The sequence below is a fragment of the Neolamprologus brichardi genome, chromosome 3 (assembly GCF_056152115.1).
Source record: "Neolamprologus brichardi isolate AB-2024 chromosome 3, ASM5615211v1, whole genome shotgun sequence".
Classification (NCBI taxonomy): Eukaryota; Metazoa; Chordata; class Actinopteri; order Cichliformes; family Cichlidae; genus Neolamprologus; species Neolamprologus brichardi.
The window spans coordinates 15,970,505-15,994,454 of NC_142106.1; the positions used below are offsets into that span (position 1 = coordinate 15,970,505).

General features: G+C 41.1%; 3 protein-coding genes across 4 annotated transcripts in view; all 3 read left to right on the forward strand.

The window, feature by feature from the left end:
• Window positions 1-7,520: 7,520 nt before the first annotated feature.
• LOC102791375 (lecithin retinol acyltransferase b, tandem duplicate 1) lies at window positions 7,521-12,587 on the forward strand. Its single transcript, XM_006806608.3, has 2 exons — window positions 7,521-8,169; window positions 11,838-12,587. The coding sequence occupies exons 1-2, from the start codon at window positions 7,594-7,596 to the stop codon at window positions 11,988-11,990; spliced, it is 729 nt and encodes a 242-aa protein (XP_006806671.2). The 5' UTR covers window positions 7,521-7,593; the 3' UTR covers window positions 11,991-12,587.
• Window positions 12,588-13,666: 1,079 nt separating this feature from the next.
• lratb.2 (lecithin retinol acyltransferase b, tandem duplicate 2) lies at window positions 13,667-17,928 on the forward strand. The gene is made up of 5 exons (XM_006806609.3): window positions 13,667-13,886; window positions 14,013-14,118; window positions 14,217-14,291; window positions 15,019-15,171; window positions 17,679-17,928. Exons 1-5 carry the CDS (start codon window positions 13,669-13,671, stop codon window positions 17,832-17,834), a joined length of 708 nt encoding a protein of 235 aa, XP_006806672.2. The 5' UTR covers window positions 13,667-13,668; the 3' UTR covers window positions 17,835-17,928.
• A 661-nt stretch (window positions 17,929-18,589) lies between these two features.
• rbm46 (RNA binding motif protein 46) overlaps window positions 18,590-23,950 on the forward strand; it is a 35,616-nt gene continuing 30,255 nt past the window's right edge. The window contains exons 1-6 of one of the 2 annotated variants that reach the window (XM_087832653.1): window positions 18,590-18,687; window positions 19,119-19,340; window positions 20,253-20,433; window positions 20,657-20,813; window positions 21,556-21,685; window positions 23,329-23,426. In XM_087832653.1, coding sequence (XP_087688779.1) covers window positions 18,669-18,687; window positions 19,119-19,340; window positions 20,253-20,433; window positions 20,657-20,813; window positions 21,556-21,685; window positions 23,329-23,426 — 807 coding nt within the window. In that variant the 5' untranslated portion in view covers window positions 18,590-18,668. The remainder of the gene's footprint in view (window positions 18,688-19,118; window positions 19,341-20,252; window positions 20,434-20,656; window positions 20,814-21,555; window positions 21,686-23,328; window positions 23,427-23,950) is intronic. The other variant, XM_087832659.1, reaches the window with a different exon arrangement.

The following is a 23,950-nucleotide window of genomic DNA, read 5'->3' on the forward strand; positions in this document are numbered from 1 at the left end:
AGTGAAGATAGTTCCTAACTTTAGTTGGTGAATCTGCTCGATTTCTATCTGTATGTGGTGAATATGTATAAAACATGTCTGCTATTAAATGTGATACTTAATTTATGTGGGATAAAGAAGGAGAAATAAAGACAAATTTCTATTAAAGTAGGAAGCTAGGTTAGCAAATCTGTGCGAAACACGTTTTTTTCTAAGACCAATATTTGTGTGATACTCTAAGCACAGCTCAAGCTTTTTATTTTGCTTATACTCTTTAAATATGAACTTAAATAAACTTTATTCATGATACATATCCTATTTGGTTATCACTGGCTTTGAGGCTTATTTTTTTATGGTTATACAAGTTTTAGCTTAGCTTTAGTTTTTAAGCTAACACTAAAAAGGTACTAGACTGAACTGTCATTTTTTGATGGTTTTTATATCGCAAGGCTTCTCACATATGAATGCTGATAATACTTTGCCTCCACAATTTCTTAATTTATCAACTCTGAGCTTGTCTAAAACTCAAACTAGATGAATAACCTTTCATTTATAAAGCGTACTGACGTTATAGTTGGATAGCTTTCTCTTCTTTTAATTAATGGCATGTCCTGCAGTGCTCTAACTAGTGGTATTGTTTCAGTAGGGTAAAAGTCGCTCTGTTGTGCTGTCAAGATTGATAAAAGGAGATGAATTACTCCCCATCGGTCATTTTTCTTCCCTCTTTGTGTCTGTTGGGCTTTTCTCACTTTGCTTTCCCACTTTTCTCACGTCTTTATTTTGGAGCTGTGACCTCCCAGAGTACGACTTCACAAAAGAATTGCCCCATAATTAGATTAGTATGCAAAAATCTAGTCCATCCCTACAGACACATTAAATTACATTCAAATTAGCCTCGAACAACAGCTTCCTTTGAAAACATTTGATGTTGGGTCTATATTTGATGTTAACCCACTTTTTCAAGAACCAATTCTTCCTTTGGTCTTTGTCAGTGGTCTCTATTGATGCACTGGGTATATAATAACCTAGATACTTGTAGCCTATTTTTATAGTTTCCCCTGAAATAACTGACATTGTTTTGAGGATGTCAGAAGTACCTTGATCTGAGCCGTTAATGACAAAATAATAATAACTAAAATAAAATGGCTATTACTCCTTATAAGGACTCATTCAATGTCCGTTGACTTAATAGGACTCACTCTGGTTCAGAAAAGTCAAGGCATGTTTCTTGTGTTTAAAATGATAAATATTGGATTTCATAAAAAAGTATGATTTGTTTTCACACACATGGAGGAGGCTGTAAAAGTTCTGGTGCCATTTCTGATTGTGTTTGTAGGATCTCTGCCCAGTGTGAGTACTTTCACCTGTAATAAGATGCTAATGTAGGTTTTGTTTGACATGAGCTGCTGTGTTTATCCCATATCTCCTCCTCAAAGCAGCTGGAGAGCATTAACACCATGCTGAGGGACACACACAAACACATGTGTGTATGTGTGCATATTGTTGTGGTAAGAATCCTTTTTGACAGAGAGGTTTGAATTTACAACTGGGGACCAGATTTTGATCTATATTTCTACGAGTTACCGTCCTTCATATTTGAATTTATTTCTTATTATCCATATCACTGTCACCTACTCCATAGGCCCGTTGTTAGGTGGTGGAAGTAACAAAAAGGGCACTGGATTGGGAAAAAAGGGACAAATATATCAAAATATCAAACTTTTATTATCCCTTCTTCTCCATGAAGCAAGAGTCAAAACGCATAGCTCACAAGCTAGAAAGTAAAGGCTTTCTGATACTGGAGCTCTCCTGTACCTGGCCTCCAAAATGTTCAAAGTGGCAGCTAAGAGGACAAAAGAGTAGCCAGGACACATCCAGACAGGCCAATTCACAGCAGGCCCTTCTGTGGCTGTAACACTATCAGGCAATAAAGGGTAAATGCACTCCAACAGACTGCTTCAAAGTAACACAGAATGCTCTGGAAAAACAACAAATATAAAGAAAATGACGCAGAACTACTCGTGCTGACAGAAACAGGAAGATGCATGCAACTGCAGAAACAATAAAAGGACTGAAAACATAATAATCAACCACAAACAGACGAAAACTAACTTCACAGAAAACAGACACGCAACAAATGCAAACTGGTGTAAACCAATGGCCTTACTTCAAAATGAGACAAAAAAACACTCACAAAAGATGAAAGCAACAAAGAAGAGACACAAAACATAATTAGCTAAATGAATTAAATAAAACATAAGTAGACACAGAAACACTTATGTAACTTTTTCATGTATTAAAATCTTTTTCTTTCTTTTTTTAACTGTGAAGGGCTTAGCATAAAGTTTTCTGTGAAAATCCAAACAATGTGATGTTCATCGCACACTATCACAGATTCTTCATCCTGACAGCAGTCAGACTAGACTGTACTGTACACACATGCAAACACAAAGGACTACATATTGCCACTCCCAATGCACTTTATGTACATACAAAGATGTTTCTATTTGTGTATTTACTCCATATAGCAACCATTCGTAAATAGTAAGAGTTACTTGTAGAATTCTTATTCGGTCGTTAAGTGATGACGTGACGAATCCTACTTCCGGGCCTAAAGTAGTCTGCGTTTAATATGGCTTTTGTGTTGTTAACATGTTTAATGTTTTGTATTTTCTTCTATTTAATCTCAAAAAGCTCCTAAAACAGTCAGTGATCACTGTTGACCTCCCTCGGCTTTTATTACCGCTAATCATTTATTTAAGCTCAGTTTTTAAAACCTTAGGATGTAACTACAGCCCAGCCCATGCAGCAGTATATGAATGACTAACCTCGTATTGTGGATGGATTATCTCAGTTGTTCTCCTGGCTGAAGTTTGGTCCTTTTACAGCATCCTGCCATGCGATTACATTTGTTCCTGACCACCGAGAACACTCACGTTAACTTTTATTGAGTGGAAAAAAGGTTAGCTTGTTTATATTATGCTAACATAGCTGTGTCGCTAGCGGTCACGTAGCACATCATTATATACCAGCTAGCTAAACTTCAGTAACCCTACAAACGTCACTGCTGTTTAGTTTTCTGTCTTCATTTATGTTGGAAGTGATAACAGAGCTGTACGTTTAATTTGTTTCCAAAACCCCGCAGTCAGGACATGCTATATTGTATTTAGATAGAAGCTAGCGAGCTAACTTCCTGCTAACTTCTAACTCCGTTAAATGTCATAAATTCCGTTTTCATGGATGCCTGGATGTTAAACTCAATTGTTACACCTGGTAGAGCAGAACGCTGATCATTTTATTAAAGATGAAAGACTTTAGACATTTTTTTCAACTCTCAGTAATGCCATAGTGATCGTTTGATATATGGACCTGCAGCGGAGTTTAGGTCCAGACACGGCTAGTGACGTCAGACTTAACGACCGGATAGCTTCTAGTTGACTTTTTCTTACTAACCCTTGTGCTGTCATAATGTGTAAATTTGTCTAGTATAAGATTAACAAAGTCTATGACAGTCGACAGTTAGCAACACTAACTAACGCTAGCTTAGAAATTTAGTCCACTAACATTACCAAACAACTAGCTTCAAGCACAATACAGACTTAAACTTCTAAGGCCTGTTTTAGACTTCTGCTGAGAATCCTTGTGGAGCTCGAGGGGTAATTTTGGTAAGCTACATAAGTTAGAGATGGGAATTGTTCCTCTTCTGGGTCCCGGTCTTTGTTGTGGTCAGTTTTCTTTGGGGATAAACACATTTGTCTCTCAAGTTTTTCCACTTCTTTGTACATCCTCTCACATCCATAGTTTCGTCAATTGCTGAATTTGCTGACTTTTCTGAGTCCTTTTAGTGCTGTTATGGTTTTTACTTTAAAATTCAACTGTAGGGAAAAAGTAACGATCAATGCACATGAGGAATACTGAACAATCACAGTAGTTGCAGGCTGCGTAGACCTGATGTGAAGTTATATTTCTAGGGAGGTACACTGCAGGTTATAGCACAGCTTTAACCTACATAAGTTTCAGAGGGGTTTGCGGCTATGATATAGCTTCAGATTTGTCGCTGAAGCATAAATCCCCAGTAAGCTGTGTTTCTTCTGCTAAGGTTAGCTAACACTAGTGACCCTGCCAACACAAAAAAGCTATTTACCAGAGCCTGTACAAATGTTATTACTGACACAATCAGGTCTGATTAGAAATGCTAGCTTAGCCTGTCAAATCACTTCTGCAGCTAACCCATGTACAGCGATAATATCATGTTCAACACGTGATTCATTGATTTCATGTAATTGCACAAATTAATAATGTTACCGCTAACATGTGCAGTTACCTAGCATGTATCTGACATTGGCAACTTAATAACAGTTAACTTTTTATTCCAATATTCAGTACACATGCTAGTCTCTGATGTGTTGTACAACATATGTTGTACAGCATATATGTCATCACTGTTTAGCTCATCTTCACTGTCATGGCTGAGGGCGTCGTTAATAACAATGGTTTGGAAAGGTCACGTCCTGCAAGAGAGAAAAAGATGCAAATATTTACAAAGAAGTGCTAAACAACTATCACACTCACAACGACCAAAAAGAGGCGGGGACAATGACCAGTATCAGAGATGCAAACTAATTCGTAACAACCACAAACAGACACAAAATAACCACAGAAAGAAGAAGATCAAAGTGAAACTAAAGATTAAAAAAATCCATCGAGTTAAAAAAAATGAGAACAAAATAACAACTTAACCCAGACGAAATGCCTTCATGCACAAAGTCCTCACAAGGTCTGAAATAGTTCCTGGTCCCCACGTGAACAGATTCATAGGTACACCCACACACCCGCTGAGCAGCCTGTCACTCAACTCCATTCACCTTTTAGCAGCGTCTCAGCAGGGATCACATCAACACTCATTCAGCAGGCAAATCTCATCCCTCCTCAATCTTTCAGCACCAGTTAGGCTGTCTCAGCAGGGGGATGGCGGCTCAGTGTGTCCGTGTGTGTGTGTGTTTCTATAATCTACCCTTAATCCCCTCACAATCCCCTTCTTCTCTGAAGGAAGAAAGGCAGGAGAAGAATGAATAACAGAAATGAGAGGTGGATGAAAAACAGCTTCTGTCCTCCTGACTACAACTGCTGCTCTCAGCATTGGTAATTAAATCTGTTTTCACACATGCAAAGCAGCCACAGTGTTCGATTCAGTTACATCGGATATGGCGTAGACTTTAACCTTAAACTCGTGTGAGGACAGTGCAGGTAAAACAGCTTTTGTCAGACACTTTTTAGGGAATGGTTCTGCACTTTTAACAGGCAGATCTACAGTGTTGTGCAGGGCGTCGCCAAGTTAAAGCCATTGTTATCTCTTAGAAACAGTTATTAATGCTTTTGTCACATCTTTATGAGTTGGACAAATTCCTCCTCGATTGCTTTAAAAACCTCAGCTGCTAGAGAAAAGCTGATTTTATCAACTGTGAAATGCAAACCTCATTTGATTTGAAGCCATTCATGGATCAGTGACACAAAATGAACTCCATAGTTTGACTCACTGAGGTCCTTTCGTCTAATAACCAAAGGTGACCCAGCTTTAAAGGCTGCTGCTCTGGAGCACCATGTAACTATTTTTTCCCCCTCCAGTGACTTCCTGTGGCTGTGAGCAAAAACAAAAGTTAGTATATGACTCTGCCTGAACTATATAGAGACTAATCAGGCTTAGGTGTGTAATCACTCCCAAAAAATCTACGTTGAGCCAAAAGAAAGTCCTGAAATTGTTCCAGATCTTTTATACAGTGTGTTGAGTACACCATCATTGTTTCCTCACTTCTCATCTAATGAATCCTCTATTTTAATTATATTTCTGTTTGCAGACGTTTATATTTATTGGTTGTATTTTTTTTATATTTTATCTTTTCTTTGCATCAATTAGAAATCTGGCACCTATCTCCAAATATACAGCATGTTAGCTTAATCCAGCTGGGGGTGATAACTTTTACGATGCCTCTCAGCAAGTTTAATTGGTGTAGGTGTCCAGAGTTGTAGCTGTATGGCCATGCAAAGAGTGGGGGGATTGTGGGAATTCAGCTCAAGTCTTTTTTGTTTTGTTTTTTTGTTTGTTTGTTTGTTTGTTTGTTTTGGGGGGAGGGGGGGTTGCCAGTGTCTCACAGGAGGAAATTTTAAAGTATAATGAATTTGGGTCATAATTAGGTATTTTAAAAATGCTAACTGTGTCAGTTATGGCTCAAAATATATTAGCAAGATATGCTAATATATGGATGCATCTAAGCTGAAACCCCAAATCTGTTACCAGGCAGAAGAACAGCTGAAATATCAGCAGGGGGAAAAGAGAAGAGAAGAATAGAATAGAATAGAATAGAATAGAATAGAATAGAATAGGATAGAATAGAATCATCCATCCATAGAATAGAATAATAGAAATAAAAAGAAGAACAGAGAAAGGAGTACCTGGTACCAGGCTACGGTAAATGCCTACAAAAACAATGCCATGGACCATCAAGTCTGAAAAGCCACAGCAGGTATAAATGACGTCACAGGACTACTGGCTGTGATGCTATAATGACACACGCACATTAGGTGGTCCTCAATTGTTATGGAAAATGACTAAAACCGAGTTAAGCTGAATTACCAGTTCAGCTGGTAAAGGGCTAGTCCACAGGTCCAGTTCAGTGAGTCCAATTAGTGAAGTTGAACTAGCTGCTACAACCACCTAGTCACCATTCACCTGTCAGTCAATCAAAAGGCCACACCCCTAACAGTTGTTATGATGGGTTAAGTTAGCAACAGAGATCAAAACTGTTTCTGCAGGAGTCTGTCAACATGTTCATTTAAAGTTCAACACTTTAACGCAGGAGTCTGTGGGAGTCCCAGCCTCCAGTGGTCGTTAGAGGAACTGCAGTTTATGTCCTTGTTTTGGCATTTCCAGCTCCAGAGGTGATGATGTGTTTAAAGGCCCCACAGGGATTTTTGGTGGAAGCTCGGAAGTAAACAAGGAGTTTAAAGTGGTACCAAGAATAATGACTTTATTTACTAATCAGTTTTCTGAGTTTAAGAAACAGGAGCTGAGCCTGCAGCTCACACACACACACACACACAAACACACACACACAGAGAGCTCTGCAGACACACTGCCAGCTCACTCTGCCTGTGTGTGTGTTAGGCCATTTGGTGACTTTGGGAAAGCTGTGACCTCAGCACAGTTCCCAGGAAGGTGGTTGTGATGAATGTGTGAGAGCCACATTTGGCTGTGCTAGAAAGTTGTGAACTCTGCCTTTTGGCTGGTGTGGAGGTGGTGAACGCGGTGGAGGACGACGCTCTGCGGTTTGAGCTCTGTTCTGTTTTTGCTTTTCTGCCGTGGCCTCATACCTGACTCACAAACCTATCCCAGCCGCTCTGCAGATCCCTGAGAGCTCCCCCCCCCCCCCCCCCCCCCCCCCCATCTCTGCCCCCCTCTCCCAGTCCCACACCCGCTTTTCACTTGCAGCCTCTCTTTGCGGTCATGACGTCACGCCCCCTCCCCTCCACAGTGAGGAGGAAAACTCGTGGCTGTTCGCAGAGAAGGCCACAGAGAAGCAGATCAGTGATCACAGACCGGTTTACTGCAGCTTCACCATGCTGGACACGCTCACCTTCCTCCTGGAGAAGCTCTTCCTCCTCGCACACATCAAGCTCTCCAGCCTGTTGCCTCCTCTGGGCGTAGAGTGCGCAGAACCGCCGCCCACCAGCAAGTGCTGTGACCGGGAAGACTCACCGCCGCAGCCCGCCTCAGCCTCTCACCGGTTCCAGCGGGGAGACCTGCTGGAGGTTCCCCGGACTCTCTTCACTCACTTTGGCATCTACCTGGGCGACGACCGGGTGGCGCATCTCATCCCGGACATCCTCCCGGCGCTGAACGCCGACAGCCGCCAGATCGAGGAGATGGTGACCAACACGCGGCTGCTGGTGGGGGTCATCGCGAAGCGCGCCAGCGTGCGCGTGGACTCTGTGGAGGACTTCGCGTACGGCGCAGGGATCCTGCTGAACGCCATGGACCACTCGGTGCGCAAGAGCCCGCTGGCCGGGGAGGAGGTGGCGCTGCGGGCGGAGCGGCTGGTGGGCACCGTCGCCTACAGCCTGCTATGGAACAACTGCGAGCACTTCGTCACCTACTGCCGCTACGGCACCGCGCAGAGCCTGCAGACCGACAAGGTGAGCCCGAGCCCAAGACCGACGCGGCGTGTTTGCTGGGTGTTTTATATCTAATATCTCTCCTTCTGATGGTAAACACACCGCAGTGAACAGGATCGATGAAGGAGAACCTGCTCTGTTTATGTGTCGTTGTATTTCCATTATTTAAAAAAAAAAACTGGCCTTTTTGACACTTTAAAGTTCTGTAAACAAACTTTAAGTTATATTTGCCACAAGGTTTGTTGCCCTCTTTGCCAGATCGATCTTAAAAAACACATTTTTGGTGTCACTGACACTCAGAGTGACTCCGTATCATTTATGACAGATGTGTGACACATTTTAACAGATTATAAGCCAACAAGTCATTTATGACAGTTTAAGTGTAATTTTTGGCGCAACATCAGAGCGACAGTGACAGGGCTGCACTGATGCTTCACAGTGATACATTTTATTCACGGTAAGCAGAAACAGTTTGTTCTGCTGCAAATCTTTATTTATTCTCAACGTTTTGAATGTGGAGTTGAGGTGCATCCAAGCGTGTTTAAAAGGCTGTAAACAAAGCCCTGTTTTCCTTTTCTTTTACAGCAGTCATTAGATTTTGAATGTGTAGATGGTTTGTGAACTTGAGGCTGGATTTTTAAATGTGGGGCCACAAAAGATTTGAATATGAACTCTTTATCTGTTACCTAGTTTGGTGCAGATGGCTGTGGGTGCTGGCAGAAAACGTGACACTGACTCAGACCTCAGGTGACATTCACAGCTCAAACTCTGGTGTCATTAAACATTTTTAACGAGGAAATAGAACAAGATTCGTGCCCTCATCCTTTTCAGTTTTTACATCTTTTCAAAGCTCCACTTTGCCAGATCGGACCCTTTGCCGGGCTGATTCTAGACCACGAACCGCATGTTTGACATCTGTTTAGACTGATGAAGTAATATTACAACAGTTTTCACAGTGAAACACACTGAAAGTAAATAGTCACCTACATGACATTATTATTATTGATTGAATGCAATGACGTTACTTTAACATAGCAGCTTTTATCACTTAAGTGGCCTAAAAATAAAATGAATCACAGCAAACAGGATCACAGCATCGTTTGCAGCTTATAGGTTCACAAACACAGTCAGTAGTTAGTTATTATTATTGCTGTAGAACCAGCTCACTGTGTTCTGCCATGCTCTAGTCTGGCTGCTACTTATTTCCTGTCCACAGATCTTTAAAAGTCCTACAGAGAGTAGAAGAGAGGAGTGGAAAGAAGCCATAATAGCAATAATCACGGATAAAAACACATCCAAAATGTATGTGTGTGTGTGTGTGTGTGTGTGTGTGTGTGTGTGTGTGTGTGTGTGGGGGGGGGGGGGGGGGGGGGCCTCTTTGTACAGCTAACTCTGTTCACCGCAGTGATTTATTCAAGAGGTTTAAGTCTTCATTTTCAGACATTAAAAACAACATTTACAGCTCTCTGCCTTTGTTTCCAAGTGAATGTGAAGCTGCTTCTGAGCAGAAAAGGAAAATCTGGGTCACTCCTTGGAAAAGTCCTGAGAACAAGAGCTGCATTGAGACCAGCGTCGCCTGCCAGAAACCAAAAGGCAGCAGCAGAATCTGGGCTGGTACGCTCTGATGATGATAATGATGATGATGCAGCAGAGGCTCCTGCACATCAGAAAGCTGACCTCTCTGTGGTTAATTCAGATTGTGGTTAGGCATCACAGAAGCAACTCTGTTTGAGTTCAGATTGGTGCCGTCCTTTTGGGTTTGTCCAAATATCTGAAAAACTAGAGACACTCCAGTCAGCCTCAGCTTTACTTTATGCTCCGTGCTAATAAAAAATGCTAATGAGAAAACAGATTATTAGCATGTTACACCATTTTCACCAGTTCCTCTGAACATCTAAGTTCAAAGTAAAAAGTTCGAAGTGAAATGTTCATTACATTTGACATAAAAGCACCAAAAACAAACAAAAAAACTGACAGATAATTAATATATTGAGTATTTAACACTCAGGAATATCATTTATTATTATTTGAGCACCAAAGCTATTTTTAGCTAACAGTTTACTTGCTAGCTAGGATAACTCAGCAAACATTTTTCTGTTGTTTTTCTTTGTTCGTGTTTAAGCAGTGCCTCAGTCACACCTAGTGACCGGTCAGCGACCGCCTGGGAACCTCCAGTCTATTCAGTTTGGTTCATTTTATCTATATAGTCTCCTAAAGGGGCTTTATATTCTAAGGTAAAGACCCCACAATGAAACGGTCCCTAGGTTGCTGAAGGGCGGTCATTAGAGGAAGGTTGCCATGGTTGCCAATAGTTAGCGTTAAATACAGATTTTACACTCTAAGCTTTAGTGAATCTTTAAAAACGTGTGACTTAAAAAACTGAACATTCGCCCTCACAGTAAAAGTTGTGGCTTACTGCAAAAACCCCACACACGTAAAAAAAAAAGGCAGCTCTTACTTTGAAGGTCAATAATTCCTGATTTACAGTTTGCGTTATCAGTGTCACTACTGCTTGGCGAGTCATAACAACTCGGCATCTTTCACACAAACTGCAGGTGACCGCAGCTATCAGTTAGCGACCAAGTCAATCGCGAGGATGTTTTTAGTGCACCACCAAATACATCTTTACGACCAATTTCACGCCACCAACCCCGTTAAAGTATATACGCAGTTTTGGGACACAGCTACAGTTTCCCTAGCGACCAGTGGTTGGCAAGCAGTTTGTAGGCCTGTGGAACCGGGGCCTAATGCACTTGACCTACATGCGAAAAAAAAAAGGCAAACCAGTTAACGTCACAGGGGGCGCTGTCTTGCACAATGTGCAGAAGAGAGACATCTAGTGGTAGAAAGCTGTAAATGCTCCTCAGCTAAAAAACAAAAACAAAGGAAAAATACATTTAAAAGTTTATTTTCTTGTACATTAAAAAAATATATGTATATATCCATTTCTGAACACACATACAAAATGAAAATTCTTGCTGTATATAAAATATTATTCTATCTTATAATGAAACTGAAGCTAAACGCAGCAGGAATAAAGAACAGACTGTGGTTTCTCTCTTGCAGCAGAGAAACTTTCCCCTGATCGGGTTTCACTTCCTGCAATCTCTAACCTAAACATCAGACCTGTCTGCAGCCTCAGAGTCTGCCTCTACAGGTTCATTTCAAGGGGGGCTAGGGGCCAACAGAAGCTCTTAAAAGGACCTTTGAGGGCCCCTCACAAAAATAAACATCAGGTCAATTATGGTCGTTATTCTGCTACAAGAGGTCGGCTTAGAGAAAGTCTTAAGACTGGTGCTTTGCTTCATTTGTATCAACCATAAAAAGCTCTTTGATTTCAGCTTTCTGGTTAGTCTTTGGGGGGAGGGAATAAAGTGAACTTATCCCGTGTCCAATAGTTTTATCTGTGTATTAAATGAATCACTGGGTGTAAATTTAAAACAAATAAGGCCTAAAGACCAACCAGCCTACATGCTTTACACCTTGGAAAGCTGCTGAGTGTTTTGGGGAGTTGCCCTGGTTTTAAAAACTGTGTCACGTTGATTTGATTCGGGTTTTTTCCTCTCTGTTCACTGAGAAATAAAATTAATCCTGAGTTTATATTTGTCTTGTCACATTTAAAGCTCTTCAGCTGCTCTATTAATATGATCATAATTGATTTTGTGCCCGTTTTCGTCCTCTCTCTCCAGTTTTGCGAGTGGCTGAAGTTGCTGATCCGGGACCAGCGAAACGCCATGCTGACAGCAATGCTAGGGCTCCTTTCCATGGCTTATATGGGAATATCCGTCAGCACCGCCCTGCCAGCCTTCCTCATCCCCTTCACCCTGTGGATGGCGAGCTAAGAGCCGCCTGGAGCTGCACTTACTGTCAGCGTTCAAGCCTTACCGCTGGTTCAGAGCTCACTGAGCCGCCATATTGGAAGACCAACAGTGTGAACGTAGTCTTCTGCAAACATTTTAACTTGCTTTTTATTTTTTCAGGGTTTTTTTGTTGTTGTTTTTTTAAAAAGAGGAAAAACTGGAGACGGGTAGTTAACAGAATTAGCAACAGGCTCAAAATTCACCAAAACTCAAAAATGTTGTGTCTCCAACGCAATTTGGTTGACTAATGATGTCTCAAGGTGAAAGGTTGTGCTGGTAAAGGAACCAAAGATGACTTATTTATTTTTCTATTGAGACCATACATACGGTTCTGAAGGGTTTATTGACTTGAAAAAAAAATTAACTCTTTCCATCTTGACCGTCTTAAAAGTCAGTCGTTTAATTTCCCTCCGTTTGAATGTTCCTTTTAGTACTGTAACCAGGTGAAGCTCGTGTGTAAATGTCTGTAGATAGTCTACATGACCTGATTGTTTCCTAACAGTCACAAGCTTTTGTACAGAATTATTTTTTACCTCTTTGTAACAATGTGCTGTGTTTTATATGTAAATAAAGGAAATGGAAGCAAACATATCTTGTATTCCTTATCAGCCACATAACCACATCGTCAATTTCACCCTTGTTGGAGTCTCCGAGGCTCTTCTGTCAGTCAAGGATGTGAAAGTTAGAAAAACTACTTTCCTTTCGTTAGAATTTTTAAGTCTTGTAAATGATTTTTACCAATGAAATGCAAAAACCTGACAAAGTGAAGAGATTCAACACTGAAACATTTGGGGCTGCATTTCAGTGCCGTTGGAGATTTTGATGAAGTGATGAAAAGTAGCGTCCAACATAAAAATGTATGATCCAACGTGCAATACCATCTGGAAAGCATCTGATTGGCAGCAGCTTCATTTTTCAGCAGAGCAGTGATCCCAAACACACACGCTGCCGGTGCAGTAAAAGCATACCTGGATACAAAAACACACAATGAAACTCTATCAGTCATGGATCGGCCTCCCCAGAGTCCAGACTTCAACGTTACTGAAGCAGTGTGGGATCATCTTGACAAAACAGAACGAAAGGCAGGCAGCATCCAAAGAAGAGCTTTGAATGTCCTTCAGGAAGTCTGGAGAACTATTCCTCAAGACTACTTATAAAAACTACAATAGAACATTCAGGCTGTTTGAAGAATAAAGGTGGTCACACCAAATATCCACTTTCAATCTTGTTAAAATCGTCCCAAGTGTTTTGCTTCATACAACGCTTCTCATGTTTCTCATTATAAACGTAGTCTTCTGTGGATTGGTACACTGTTACCTCCATCTGTTGGTGACATGTGGGAACTACAACTACATGGAAACAATGGCTGCAGCTTATATTATCTGACAGATGGTAAGATTATGTTTCAAATCAAGTTTGAGATTCTGCATCAAGTTTTTAAAGTTTATTTGTGACCAAGGCAAGGATCTTTGATCACATTTAAGACTCTAAAATGTTGTTAGAGATCAACGTCAACAATGTAAAACGTGACTGTAGAGTGTGCTGCTCAAAAAGGCTCTTAAAGGTTCCCAGCAGTTTCTAATCCCCTCTCTGCCCCACCCACCAGCAGAACAAAACCACACCGCAGACAGCTCCGCTTTCCCCTTGGTCTCCTCTCGACATGTTTCCCCTGCCGCTTCTCGGTCTGCTTTTTATCTCAGCCTCGGGATTCGAGCCACCGGCAGAGAAGAAGAAAGAGAAGGAGAGTGAAGAGGGGCCGGAGTGTCATGGAGGGGAGAAGAGGAAGAGTAAATATGACACAATATTCACCAGAGGAGACCTGCTGGAGGTTCCCAGGACTCTCTTCATACACTTCGGGATTTACCTGGGTGGAGGCAGGTAAGGGTGACAGACAGCTAGAATATCAGTGAAACAGTTCAAAGGTTTAAATCCTGTTTTTCCTTCCTTTCTCACCAATGACTCACACTTTCCATTTATTTTTCATGACTCCTTTCCTTTCCACAGAGTAGCTCATTTCATCCCAGACATCATGCCCGTCATCTCCAGTGACCAGTATCGGATCAGTCAGATGGTCTCCAACACCAGACTCCTACTTGGAGTGCTGGCTAAGGTACACCAAGTGGTGCACCAGCTTTTTCTCTCACATCAAATGACAGCAGGTAAAGAATCAGTCGTAAATGAGATCTAACTCGTGTCTTGTGTCTTCAGTGTGGCAGTGTGAGGGTGGACTCAGTAGAGGACTTTGCCTATGGAGCAGACATACGGGTCAACCCTATGGATAAGGTGACATCAGGACAAAACAAACATTTTAACTTCTTTAACATCTTATAATTAAAGTACTTAACACATTATTCTATTATTGATAAATCCTTAGTCTAAATAGTAATACACCCAAAGGCACTTTATTGGTATGAGATGTCATAAAGTTACATTTAAGGATTTTTTATACTATTTTTATGCTAGACTGTGGGCTTAATATACATGAACCCACTCTTGGGTTAATCCAAATTAGTGAGTAAAAAGAGAAACACTTGCCTGTGAAGCAACACCTTTTATAGCTTTAAACTGAGAAAAAGAGAGAACACGATGTTTCCTTTCAAATGTTTCTGGCCACCAAACTGGGAATTAACCTTCTAAATAAATGTTAATCTGAAGGGATTATAGATGTGGCAACAGCTGCAGGCAACGTAGGGTTATACTCTTGTATTTATATGGTGCTTTTCACCAATATTAAGTGCCTTTTTACTACAATTGAGTGTTTTTTTTTTTTTACTACAATTGTGAATATAAAGCACTTTCCTATAATCAAGCACTTAATCACTGTTCTGCTACTACCGAGACCTCAAAGTGCTTTTCTACTACAAGTCCTATTCACACAGTCATACAAACACTTTTTCCTGTGCTTGAGCATTGTATCAAACATTCAAACACACACCCACACAGAGGAAACCTGGGGTTTGGGATCTTGCCCAAACATACTTACATGCGGGCTGCTCTCTTCTGTGTGCAGGTATTAAGCCACGCAGTGCTGAAAGGGGAGGATGTGGCCAGAAGGGCAGAGAAGCTACAGGGAGAAGTGGCCTACAGCCTGCTGTGGTACAACTGTGAACACTTTGTCATGTACTGCAGATACGGCACCGTCATGAGCTTCCAGACATTTCAGGTGATCTTAGAGATGATAATGTGTTTTTTTCTTATTAACAGATGCATCTTAAAGTCACATTTTGAAAATCAGTCACACAACTGCACGACTGTTGTCAGTTTGTCTTTTATAGCTGATAGAAAGCTTAACTTATTATTGTAGTTCTCCTCAGTTTATGTGGAAGCACTGAAAGCAGCTGTAATGGCACCACTTGTTCGTCTCTGGATGGGTAAATGCTACAAAATTCAACATTCAAGGTCCAACTCCTCAGTGGGCGGCATGGATTCAAATCCTGATCCTGACTTTGGAAATGAAAAATGGAATTAAGAAGTTAAGCTGCTGAAATAGCAGTTGAAGCGCTTGTGATCAGGGGAAATTAGCAATTTCATTGAATTTCTTCATATTTAGCAACCAATCTGGTCAACCAGCTGTTCACCAACATCTTTAATCTCTTAGGGGTCTTTTTTAATGTCAAGGCAAATGCACAGGAGACCTGTAATCCACAATTTGGATTACCTGCATCTTCCTGGTTGGCAAATAATTGCACTTTATAAAAGCAGACAGATTGCTAACCTGCTGCTTTCAATCGGTTTCAGTCTGCAATACCAGTGTGTGACATTCTTCACTAGGGGGGCGCCACTCGACAGCATATTAGTGAATGCATTTAAACAACCATCGGACAATCTATCCTCATGTAAAAACTTCTCACCCAAACTTTGACCTTAAGGCTCAGAATCTCTGAAAGAACAGCAAACAGCTCCTCCAACAGTGAACACACATCAGATCATGCTTCTTTCCCACACTTCAGCGGCGAAGCAGTTGTTTCCTGCTGCAGATTAACACTGACCACAGATCAGACCAGCCTGCCTCTTTAATAGGGTTAAGCCTCCCTGTTGCAGCAACAGGCCCTGAGTGAAAGCTCTTTTGTTGTTGCAGCATTGTTCCGAGGCCGTCTGATTGCAGCATGCGATTAAAACCATAATCGTGAAAGGAGGCAGTGCATGAACTGGAGGACGACAAGTGTGGCAATTAAAGTGAAATTTAAAAAGAGCAAAGCGGCTTAAAGAACGTCATTTGGATAGAAGACTTGTAAAAAAGTGAAAGTTGTCATTAAAGACAGCTGCGTGGTAGCATGGCAGTACCTTTAAGATTAGACAATTTATCGGTCAGCTGATAAACAAGCACAAAAGCATGTGTTGTGGGTGGTTTTCACTTGTTTTAGAAGTGACTGTCTACAAATGTAAAGCCATGAAAACCAGATTACTGTGCAACTACTCCATCTAGTGGAAACACGGTGCTGATTTTAAACTGCACTGCAGTCCAAAAGAACACACACTCACTGGCCAATTTATTAGGTATACGTTGCTAGTACTGGGTTGGGCCTTCTGAGCCATCTTAATTCTTAGTGGTCCAGATTAAATAAGGTGCTGGAAACATTCCTCTGAGGTTCGGGTCCATATTGACATGATGTCGTCACACAGTTGCTGCACATTTGTCAGCTGAGCATCCATGATGAGCAGTTCTACTACTTCCCAAAGGTCCCAAATAGATCCGGTGACCTTTGAGGCCATTTCAATTTAGCGAACTCATCGTCATGTTTGAGAAACCAGTTTGAGATGATTTGAGCTTTGTGGCATGTTAGGGGCAACTATTCATCAGGAAGATGGGTACAAGAAGGGATGGACATGGTCAGCAGCAATACTCAGATGGGCTGTAGGTTTAAAAAAATCCTCAGCATCATTACACCACCGGCAGCAGCCTGAACTGTTGTTACAAGGCAGGATGGATTCATGCTGTTTACAGCAAATTCTGACTCTACTATCTGAATGCTGCAGCAGAAATGGAGACTCATCAGACCAAGAAGCATTTTTCAAATCTTCTGTTGTCCAGTGTTCTGTTTTTGGTGATCCTGTGCAAACTGTATGTTTAGTTTTCTGTTCTTAGCTGACAGGAGTGACACCCCTGGTGCAGTTATCTGCTGCTGTTGGCCTTTTACATATCTTGGTTGCATGGAGTGGTTATTTGAGTTACTGTTGCTTTGCTATCAGTCAAACCAGACACTCTCTGACCTCTGACCTCTGACATCAACCAGGCATTTTCACACGGAGTGAAAAAAAAGTCTCTGCAAAACAAGAATGTTTTGCAGAGAAAATCCCAGTTGTGTGAGAAAATCCCAGCAGATCACCAGTTTCTGAAACACCCAACAAATCAACTTAAATCATTTTAAATCATCTTTCTTCCCCATTCGGATGCTCAGCAGGTTGATCATGGCCCTAAATGCACTCAACTGCTGCCATGTGATTGGCCGATTAGATATTTTTGTCAAAGTGCAGTTAAACAGGTGTGTCTAAAGTTAGGCTTGTGACTGTGACACTGGGAAAATGCAAAACAAAATATAAACTGAACATTTGCCCCCTATAGATGTCAGTGTATTTCTTTCCTCACACTATAAGATGAGCAGATTAAGGGTTTTAAATTACCATCACTATAATAGATGGTTTTGCCTTTCTTCTTCTTCTCCTCATCAGTTCTGTAAGACGATGAGGAAGCTGCTACTGAGTCAGCGTGTTGCCAAGTCAGCGGCAGTGCTGGCACTGTGTTTGGTGCTTTACCTGCAGGCTGTGAGTCTGTGCTCTGTGCTACTGGCTGTTATACTGCCTTTCCTCATCTGGATGGCCTCATGAAGAAAAACCAGTCATTCAAACTTGCAGAAATTTGCCCCCTGACCAACAAAACATTCAAAAAGAAAAATTTAATAAAATATTTAAAGTTCAATAAGTGTTGAGTCCTGGCATTTTTACAGACTTTTAATCTGAGTCATCACCAAGAGAAAAATGTTTGGAGTCTAGGAGAACAAGAAAAATACGTTTGCCTTATTTCTTGTATGTTCAAGTCATATATTAAATAAATTTTTATTTTAATTCAGCAGACTTGAGTCTCTGTCTTTTCCAGGTTACTTCAAGTGTAGATCTGCTTTAATCACAATTTTAGTTCAAAAAGCAAATATATTAACATAACATAATTAGTATATGGTTTTGTGTCATTTTATTATTTTTTGTTTTTATTTGAAAATTATTCCAAAATTATTTTACACATGCTTCGTTTACATTTTATTAAGTATTTTGTTATTTTTTTATTGCTCCTATTTCGTTTCATTGGTGTTATAGTTTATTTGTTTTTTTAATGTAAATAAAATCACATTTAGATTTTTGGAGGGGTATATTAATTTATAATAATAATAATAATAATAATAATAATAATAATAATAATAATTTTTTTAAACAATTTCCAAAGTTCAGGGTCATACTTTAAGATTTTATTTTGTTTTATTAGATATTTTTTTTATTTTATTTCTGTTGCCCCGCCTATACAGAGGAACGTTGTGATTGGGTGACGGGAGGCCAGCTTCCTGTCACTCACAGGTGTCAGGTTGGCACGGCCTCTTTTCTCGGTGAGTCGTTGATGAAGAGCGCAGCATCGTCCGGGAACGGGAGGGTTTTATTTCACTGTGACAGGAAATGGCGCTGGAAAGAAGCGGTAAGATTTTATCCGACCCAAAATAAAGTTTCATTATCATGGTTTAATGGTTTAAAAACGGTCGGAAGAAGAGAAAGTTTAAGTTATATCTCGGAACTGCTAGCATGACGGCTTGCTGAGTTAGCAGCAGATCGTTGGCTGCTTTTAAGCTTTAAACGAATAAAGTTAGCTACACACGAGCAGTTTAGAAAGAAAGTATTAGTGTTAAATGTTGCTGTTTGGCGTTAAGATGTGAAGTGAACGCTTGAAAGTGAAAAATAAACTACAAAAGCGAATGAAAGCTAGTTTAGCTTTTATAGCGGCTTTAGGTTATATACGGTGACTTAGAAAACAGGCAAAAAGCACAGATAAAATATTTTCAAGAGAGTAAAATCAATTATAAGACACTAAAAGTTCACATCATCCTCGGGTTCAATTTATGAGTGTTGCAGTCTCACCTGAGCTGGCAGGTAACCCAGCTGTTTGTCGGACAGAGGATCCCAGGGAGGGAGACGTTGACTCGGACTCGGGTGAAGAGGCGAGGCCGCTGGTGATGGAGGAGGACTTAAAGGTGATCTGTGCTAAAGAGATGGCTCTGCTGTCCCTGATCGATAAGACGGGCTACAACATGGTGCAGGAGAACGGGCAGAGGAAGTACGGAGGTCCACCTCCAGGTATGTCAACCTGCGACACAAGTAAAAGAAACAAACAACAGCCCCGGGTAGCTGTGGAGTCCCATTTGTGTCAAAACAGATGTGTATGAGAGGGGCAGGTACCAAGGTGGCTCCCTGGCTAGATGTGAAGCAGAGATCAGAGGGGACACTGTGGACTTTGTTTTCATTAAAACTATTTTATTTTTTATTAAGGAATACATTTGAATTCACTAATTTTAATTATTTGCGCTTTTTTTAAATAACTGATGATATTGTTCTTTATTACAGTTCATTGTATTTGTGTAAAACTGAAATATTTTTGCATCCTGTTCTTTTGATTTGGTGATTTTATTTTTAGTATACAGTACTCGTTTAACTTACAGATAAATAAGTCTTTTATATATTCATTTTGCTTTAATGAGTTTCAAATAATTTATTTTTGCACATTTAATTTTCTTTACTTTTACAAATGTGAATTATTGTTTTAATTAAAAAGTTAATTCAATAATAAATTATTATTTATATATTCTAAATTTTATTTTGACACTTTAGTTTACTGATTTTAATATATCTTATTTAAGTTTTAATTTTAGTATTTCAATATATTTCAATTATTAAATTAAAAAAAATTATATGGTTTTGTTACATAAACTTTTTTTTTTTGTAAGTCATGCATTCATTTTTTAAATTTATGCTGCTTTCAGTTTATCAGATTTGCTGTAATCTGCACAGCTGTCAAAAATACCTGCAGCAGCATCTGTTCCACTCCACATATTTTAATAATAATAATAATATTTTTACTTAAGCTCCTAATTAAAAAGTCGAAAATCCCAGTAGAAATCCCAGAAATACCTCCTAATCTGATCAAATAAGTGATAGAAATGTTTATGAATATGAAGGCTTTGATCAGCTGACGCTGTGTCTGTGGTACAGGCTGGGAGGGTCCCGCCCCCCCGCGGGGTTGTGAGGTGTTCGTTGGGAAGATTCCCAGAGACATGTACGAGGATGACCTGGTGCCGCTGTTCGAGAAAGCCGGGAGGATCTACGAGTTCAGACTGATGATGGAGTTCAGCGGAGAGAACCGCGGCTACGCCTTCGTCATGTACACCGACAGGTCGCTCGTCTCCCTCAGTTTTCTTTGACTCTTGCGTTTGTTTTTCAGGTGGATGCAGATAACGTTACTATATGGGGCCCAACCATGTTTATATGTGTAGGACAGGCATTTTGAGTCACGTCACACTCAGTATATGTTCATTTATTTTTTCTTATTGGTAAAAGCAGTCCAGTGAAGTGAAACCTGTGCAAGGAGCTTAAAAACGAGTGTTTCTGTGCTCCAGAGAAGCAGCGCAGAGAGCCATCCAGATGCTGGACAACTACGAGGTGCGCCCGGGGAAGTTCATCGGCGTGTGCGTGAGTCTGGACAACTGCCGCCTCTTCATCGGCTCCATCCCCAAAGATAAGAGGAAGGACGAGATCATCGAGGAGATGAAGAAGGTAAAACAGACTCACTCACTGACCCACAGTTCCTGGTTTCCATCATTGGGTCCAAACTTATTCCTCATCACTGCTAATGGAAATGGAGGAGGGTCAGACCGCTGTAAGAGGAAGAAGATGGTCTAAGTTAAAGTCTTACAGGTAGCAGATGGATCATTTCAGATTCAGTCTGTCCTGCTCTGCAGCTTTAATGTGTCCTCACTGTGGAAGCTTCGCTTCTTTGCAGAGTTTCGCTGTCACCTCTCAGTTTGAGGCTCAGCTGTCCGCTCTCTGCACAGCTGCTGTTTAATTCAGTAATGATTGATCTGCTGCTCGGCAGCTTCCTCCACCTGCTCCTCCTCCTCTCCGTCTTTGATGAAAAACCTGAAACAATAGCTGAAAATATTCAGTAAAAAGATGGGTCCCCTATAGATATTTGTTTGTAAATGTCATGTTAAAAGAGAGCAGAGCAGCCCACTGGCCGTCTGTTAGTTTGACACTGTGGGTTTTTGATGGGAGTCACATCTGTGCAGGACGCCTCCTGTTCTACTTTTATGGAGCTGGTTTGTGAATTTCATGATTTTAAAACATAATATATATATATTATGTTTTAAAAAGCTTTCTAACAGGAAAAGTTAAGGCACTTTAAAATCAGATGATTCCTTTCACTCGTCCTGTATTACTGTTTGCTGTCTTCTCTGAAGCAATGTGTGTCTCTCAGATCTCAGTTTCTGCTCCTCCCCCTCTGCGTCTATGTGTCCAGGTGACGGACGGCGTGGTGGATGCGATCGTGTACCCGAGCACCACAGATAAGAACAGAAATCGAGGTTTTGCCTTTGTGGAGTACGAGTCCCACAAAGCTGCAGCGATGGCTCGCAGGAAGCTCATTCCAGGTAGCCTTCCTCCTCCTCCTCCTCCACGTGTTTCCTTCCTAACCTTTGAAGACAGCTGTGTGTCCACTGTTTGTTTTCACTGTGCTGAGTCACACGTGTGCACCTGCAGCCTTTGAGCTGACTCAGTTCCTCTCAGCGTCCAGCAGAGGGCAGCACAGACTGACCTCTGGGTCTGAGGGTTTATAGAGGAAAGACAGCAGCTTCCAAAGCTCTGATCGCTTAACCAGCAGAAGAGTGAGCAGTGAGTTCACTGATGTAGAATCCACAGGAGTGCTCGAGTCCTTTAAGCACCAAAATCACAAAAACAGAGCAATGAAGGAAACTGGAGCTCCAGCCGCTCTGAGTGCTGCGATGATGTAAGAGAGAAAACAACCCAACCCGGCATGTTTGCTTTTTGTAACGGCAGAAGAAACATTCAGAACTCCACATGGGTTTGAACCCACAACCTTTTTGCTGTGATACGAGAGTACTGCAGAAACACACTGCTGTTATGAATCTGAAGCAGGACAGATGGTGTGCCTTGTATTGATGAGTTTGGTCTGCAAAGACAAGGGGAGTGACTGGTAATAGAGGTCATGACCAAGATTATTTATCTGTCACATGCATAGTTATATAAGTGCGACACTCAGTGGACTGTATCCTGACACACGATACATTAAGTGGATTTATACAGGAGGACATTATGTGCAGTAAGTCAGTGAATTATGTACGTTAAGTGGATTAAATAAGACAGTCTGGAAATTTGAAACTGAAAATCAGAGAAAATACACATTGTGCAGATAATAGCACGCGTGCAGTTTCTGCATCTCACTGACCATTGAACCAAACACTGTAAGTGCCCACAGGTGTAACCCAGCTGTGTGCAGAGGGTGTTATTGAAGGCTCCATGTGGCTGCTTTGTTCACCACCGCCTCTTTTTTTTTTTTCTTTTGTCTTTATTTTTCAGTTTTACTCATATTTAAAGCTCAAACTTTGGAAAAAATCACGTTCTGTGGCTCTAACAGTGTTAATCATGTTGGATAACTGAGCCGTGAGTATGAGAACACCCCTGCAGTGCCTCCTTTCCCCTCCCAATGAGTTTGCGCTGCTGTCCGGAGGTTCAGCTAGCTGTTTCCATTAAGCTATCGGTTCCCTCCTGTCTCAGTCCCTGGGCTGCATTGGACATTGATCCTTCAGTCAATCGATTCACCGGATTAACCACAAACATGTTCCCCAGCTGCTTATTTTATCTTCAAACTGCTGCTCCTGCAGATTTCCTGCACGGTGGAGTCGGACACCTGTCAAGCAGGTGTTGATTCAGTGCAGCTACAGGAAACTGAAGGTATAAAGCCGAGGTTATCAGCAGCAACTTTAGAAGGGAAACAAAGATGAAAAGGTTTTTGTTCCCTTTGAAAATTTTTTTTTAATGAAAGTGAGATTTAAAATGAGAATCATAATGGTGTGAAACAGGAAGTTTAATCAGGAGGAAGAGGAGCTTCACCCGCTGAGAGCAACGTGAAAACTTCCTCTTTTGAACAGCCACCCTTATTGTGTGTGTGTCCTGCCAGCGGAGAGCCAGCTGCGTGCGTGTTGTTCATTCATTGACGGGTTTAAACCGTCAGCACCCCCGTGTTACAGTCACGTGATGCTGCTGTGTCCCGCAGGAACTTTCCAGCTGTGGGGTCACTCCATCCAGGTCGACTGGGCGGAGCCTGAGAAAGATGTGGATGAGGAGGTCATGCAGCGTGTTAGGGTCCTTTATGTACGTACACACACACACAAACACACACGTGTAGATTTATAACTCTTTTGTTTAGTTTGTGTGTTAGCAGTGTAGTGTCCGCAAGTTTAAAGGTTAAGGTTAACCTTGAAAAAACAGTTTCAAGGAACCGTGTTGAGTAATATATCATATGAAAACACAGAGAGCTGTCCAATGTACGCCCTACTACATCACAACGATGGCAACATGTTATGATAAAAAACATAAAGTTTGTTAAAGTGCTCTTGTTGTCATGGATTTAACACCGTCTGTGACGCTGGATGTGAGAAAGAAGTGTTTACATTTTCTAAAGCATGTTTAGCGCCATCTTTTTGCCGGTACAGAACGTGACACCACCTCGCTGGTTTGTTGGTTGCTACATTAGTTAATGTTACCTAGCGACAGAACCAGTAACTGAACTAATGTTTGTCACCGTAGATTTAATGTAGGGTGATAAGTAGCTGAACTCTGATTGGTGGAAACAGGCCTGGATCTGGCTGCATCGTTTACGACAGTCCATCCTTTCC